Raw genomic sequence first — 5,278 nt, forward strand, 5'->3', positions numbered from 1 at the left:
TAATTTAAAAATAAAATAATGTTTCTTTCAAGTAAAATGAGTTTTAAGGTACTTTCCCTCCAGGGCACATAAATTTTTTCCACACTGTATAGTTAATTACAGTCTGAGTGGCTATTCAGGCACACGGTGTATAATAAAACATAACTATATTATAAGATATTATACCTTCCGGAACATCGAAGTCGGATTGCTCTAACCAACTGAACTACGGCTGAGTTTTAGAAAAAAACAATAAGATCTCACTTTCAGTTATCACATATATATTTTGTACTAAAAATAGAAAATTAAGGAGTCTTCACTCTCTGTTACATTTTTTTCCACTTGCGACGAATTTCCCATTATTACTGTTGTAGCTTTCTCAGTAAACTCTGCATATGTCGTCCTTGTCACATTTACTGCACGAGTATATTCACTGATATTAAAAGATTTAACAATATTAATTTTTCTTGCACTTACTTTGTCATTCAATTCCAGGGTGTTGTTTGTGTGTCCTTTCAATTGTTTTTTTCTATGATCATAATTATTTCTCTTGTATGGTATAATAGGTCCTAGTCTTAATCTTATTTTAATGCTATTTGGATCCATATGATCATCCTGCCCTGTGGTACCTGTGATACTTTTCCGCAATGCAATATCACCGTTACAAGTTCGAAATACTACACACATTTTATCCTTAAATACTTTTTGTAGATTTCCCAATTCTATGCCAATAGAAACGTCTATATCTTCTTTAATAGTTAAACGAAGTTTGGGTTTCAATTTCTTCAGTTTCATAGATAGCGAAGCGTAAATTAACTCTTTACTATTATCTACTGTTCTATCAATTATGTTTTTAAGACCATCACTTCTTTTTTCTAAATTATTCAAAATTTCGTTTAGATTTTCTAATTCTTTTGAAAACATTTTCTTTATCTTATCTCGTGCGTGATCTAAAATAAGTTCTAAGACATTTTTAAAAGATTTTTTCTCATCTTTACCTGCTTCAACTTCTCTTTCATACATCTCAATATAGTTCCTGAACACTTCAGAACATGTTTCGTTTAATTGATTATAAAAATCTGCTAAGAAATCTAATAGTTCTGCCGAACATATAACAAGGTCACTGCACGTATCATCACTATTAAGTTCTTTTGTTTGTTTAAAAATTGGAGCGTGTATTTTTATTTTATTAGACGAACATTTAATCGTATACTTGTTTTGTAGTTTTGTATAATCGTCATGAACATCAAAAACAAACTGTCTTAATTGTGTAAGGAACACAAATGCAACTTTTCGAGTCGTATCATTATGAGTTTTCGAATCAGCGGGCATCGAGTATTGACTTACTACTTTATCCCATTTTTCTTTTATATGTTTCATAATTAATTCCGTCTGTGCCATGTTCTTGGGAATAACTATAGAAGGTTCGCTTCTACGTAACTTTCCTCTTCGCATGACATTTCCTTCTGCCTTCTTCAAAACGCAATCATTCATGTTCAATTCAGTTTCGATCTGATCTAAAGCTTCAATCACAATACGTTTAGTTTCTACCGATATGGGTTCAACCTTTAAAAGCTTTTCTATTTCGTTCCTCATTTTCTTATATTTCTGGTTTGGGGTATCAACCTGTCCTGTTTTTGAAGAATCTATAAATGACTCTCCATTTTCGCGATCATCTATTTTTCCGTTACTATCATGTATCCTGTCATCGTCAAGTATAGGCTTCAATTCGGTTATTTTCTTACGTATTGCTCTTTCAATGTCTGGATCCTTAAACGAAGACCTTCGGTTGTCTTTGATTTTGTCATTATTATTAGAATTATTATAAATACCTTCGTATTTTATAAGTACTTCATTTAGAACATCAGGAACGTTACCATATGTCCGCTTTGATTGAGTTACGCTGAGAGACGCTGCCAAAATGGTAGTTAAAATTACAGCTGAAACAATATCACACTTGAATATTTAATCCCTACCTATTTTGACTCGCGTTATTGCAAATAATCGCGTTAAAAATATAAAATTCCACTGTACCATAATTCATTGTGAAACATTAAATTAGTTTTCACCGCACCAGCTCGGAAAGGCTTACTTTGTACCTACTTCAAAAACTGATAAGAAAGTTGCTTCTTTTCCACATGCGAGGCAAATATGCGGTTTTTTAGGGTTCCGTACCTCAAAAGGAAAAAAAACGGAACCCTTATAGGATCACTCGTGCGTCTGTTTGTCTGTCTGTCCGTCTGTCACAGCCTATTTGTTCCGAAACTACTGGACCAATTAAGTTGAAATTTGGTACACATATGTAAGTTTATGACCCAAAGACAGACATGTAACGTAAACAAATGAATTTTAAACATGGGGGCCACTTTTGGGGGGTAAATGAGAAAATTAAAAAATAAAGCTTTTAAAACTATATCGTGTTACATATCAAATGAAAGAGCTCATTGTGAGAATCTCAAATATTTTTTTTTATAATTTTAGGATAAACAATTTAGAAGTTATTCAAGAAAATAGGCAAAAAATGACCATTCCCCCCCTTTATCTCAGAAACTACTGGGTCTAAAATTTTGAAAAAATACACATTATAGATTACAGGAAAACCTATTAGAAATTGCAGTCAAGCGTGAGTCGGACTTAATTACTTAGTTTTTGATCCGACCCCTACGGGTTTTTTAAAGACATTTCACTCACGTTTCACATAAAAAATACATTGTTTAAATTGTGAAATGTACGGAACCCTTGGAACGCTAGTCCGACTCGCACTTGGCCGTTTTTTTTTTTTAATAGATAGAGTAATTCAAGAGGAAGGTTTATAATGGTATTAGAAAATCGAATTAAATTTGTTTCCTTATAAATCTGACGAAACAAAACAAAAGAGACTCTGTTCAATTGAATAATGATTTAAATTGCATTGAAGATAATTTGTACAAGTATTAGGACCGTGGGACGCCAGAGGATGAATACCCTACCCTACCATGTATAAATTCTAAAGAAAAGAAAATTATAGCTGATATTATAACAGTTATTCTTACCTCGACTAGTCTTTGGCATATTGAGTTTTCAAAAACATTTCATCACCTTTTATTATCCAGCTTGATTCAGATTTTTATAACTTTATTTGGTTTAGTTTCAATAAAGTAGATTTTTTATTGCAAATTTAATGTATATATTTTATTTCTATGTAAGTGCGAGAATGTAAACAAATTTCATGATGTATTGTCTGTTGGTGATCCCAAATAAATAAAATAAAAAAATGTAACCTTCGAAAGAATACCTCTATTAACAATATAAAGAAAATGCAGAATTAAACAAAGACAAAAAAACTAAAAACATTAAAACTGAAAAACACTAAAAACATTTAATTTATGTAAACGTATAATAATTCCCAAATAATCCCAAACATTTATATAAATACTTATCAAAATATGCTTTAAAATTAATAAAAAAAATACTAATACGATGATGTTGTTATTGTTATAGGCTATTTGACTAATTTTTGAAAATGGTTTTAATTGATTGTTTATGACTTAATAATTACACTACATTGATATTTCCGTGAAATTTCCTGTATTAAATATAAAAAAACAATGTTAAAGTTTATTTATTTTGAACGCGCCTTAAAACGCTGTTTCTGCAAAGGGGCTAATCACGTGACACGTGTGACGTCACACGCGAGTAAACTCAGTCAATTACCTTAGTAAATCTTATGGTTTATGTGCATTGAATTGATTATTTCACTGTAAAATGGTGTATAGTACCGCAATGTTCAAGTACGACTATAAAAATCCAGATAAATTGTTTTTTTCCGTTCCAACGAATCCCAAAAAAAGAAAAATGTGGTTAAAACTAGCGCGAAGAGACCCAAAGAGCATTTTAGCGCATACAAATGTTTTTTTATGTGTGAAGACCACTTCGATGTAAGTAATATTTAACTGTATATAAATAAATATGGTAGTTAAAGCAGCGGATTTTGTTGTATTTAACGAAACAAGATCTAGGTATTTAATGTATTACTACATAACCTCATAACATACCTCTTTCAGCATTAGTAGGTAACAGTAGCATACTTTTTCTTTCAAACTAAAGTGCAGTATGGAGATACTATTCTCGTCATCGTATTCTATATATATTGTCGTCGTATTCGTATCATCGAAATCGAAATGTTCGTAAATAAACAATTTCTACGTATACTCACACAGCTGTTTTTACATTTCTAAGTTCCGCAGCATAGTAATCCGGATTATCTTTAAAGAAAAGTGCAACCATTAATACGTCTATGTCTGGTAGGTTGCCGCTATCAGCTTTCACATATTTCGGCTCCATTTTGATATTCTTATGAATATTGTGCTACTAGATATACGGATAAATCGGAATATATCAGGAAAACTGTTGAACAATAACTCAAATTAACTAAATACAAATAAAACAATTAAAACACTCAAGGCAATCAAGAATGTTTACCCGCGTGTGACGTCATCCGAGCGTTGACTAATCACAGAGCGTTCACGTCCCTGATGAAATTTCAAAAAATATTCTTTCGTTTATTTTCCAAAAACTAAACATAATTTACATTCAAATATAGTGAAATATACTTTATTAGTTTATTATCTTTCAGGATGACAGCAATTCGTTATATATTTTTAATGTTGTCAAATACCCTATTAGCATGTACATGCGTCCAGCCTGATTTGAAGATTGTCCCCGTGGAGACAGGCCTTTACTTTGTTGCGCCAATATGTAAAGCCCGCTCCAGCCAGACATCGCGGCTTCGCGCCGCGATTCGCGCACGAGTGTGGAGTGCCTTTCACAAAGGTTTGTAAAGGCTTTGAAAGAGAAAGATAGTCTTATTGCGATTCCTATAAGAGGAAAGAGGAAATAGTGCCATGCTTTGTCCTTATCACCGACCGGGTTGCATAGGTAGGAGGCGATGGCGAAATATCGAAATTTATAAGAGTGAAAGAGAAAAAATTCTATGTTGCCCAAATTTTATATGAATATTCTTTCTCTTACCCCCGGTCGCTCAGTTGCGCGTCTATAACTACTTGTATATTATATTATGTCTATGGGGGGAGGGGAACGTCAAATGTATACGTAACGTAACAATAGCCATGTCAGATAAATGCAGTCCATACTATAGGACGCCAATCTCTTATGGCAGAATTGTTGCAAAAGTGACCGCTTTCAGCTTTAAATAATAGTTTCTAATCTCTCCGGAGGCGCTAGTTAGGCATGAGTATAACATGAACCATATAAGGCAACAAATAACCCGACCAAATTACGTAGGTTGTTTTTGGTAGTA

General features: G+C 32.6%; 1 protein-coding gene across 1 annotated transcript; it reads right to left on the reverse strand.

The window, feature by feature from the left end:
• Positions 1 to 243: 243 nt before the first annotated feature.
• Positions 244 to 3,088, reverse strand: LOC134753555 (uncharacterized). Its single transcript, XM_063689462.1, has 2 exons — positions 3,012 to 3,088; positions 244 to 1,919 (listed from the first exon to the last, which is right to left on the reverse strand). The coding sequence occupies exons 1-2, from the start codon at positions 3,028 to 3,030 to the stop codon at positions 271 to 273; spliced, it is 1,668 nt and encodes a 555-aa protein (XP_063545532.1). The 5' UTR covers positions 3,031 to 3,088; the 3' UTR covers positions 244 to 270.
• Between the last annotated feature and the right edge of the window lie 2,190 nt (positions 3,089 to 5,278).

This window comes from Cydia strobilella, chromosome 27, assembly GCF_947568885.1.
Source record: "Cydia strobilella chromosome 27, ilCydStro3.1, whole genome shotgun sequence".
Classification (NCBI taxonomy): domain Eukaryota; kingdom Metazoa; phylum Arthropoda; class Insecta; order Lepidoptera; family Tortricidae; genus Cydia; species Cydia strobilella.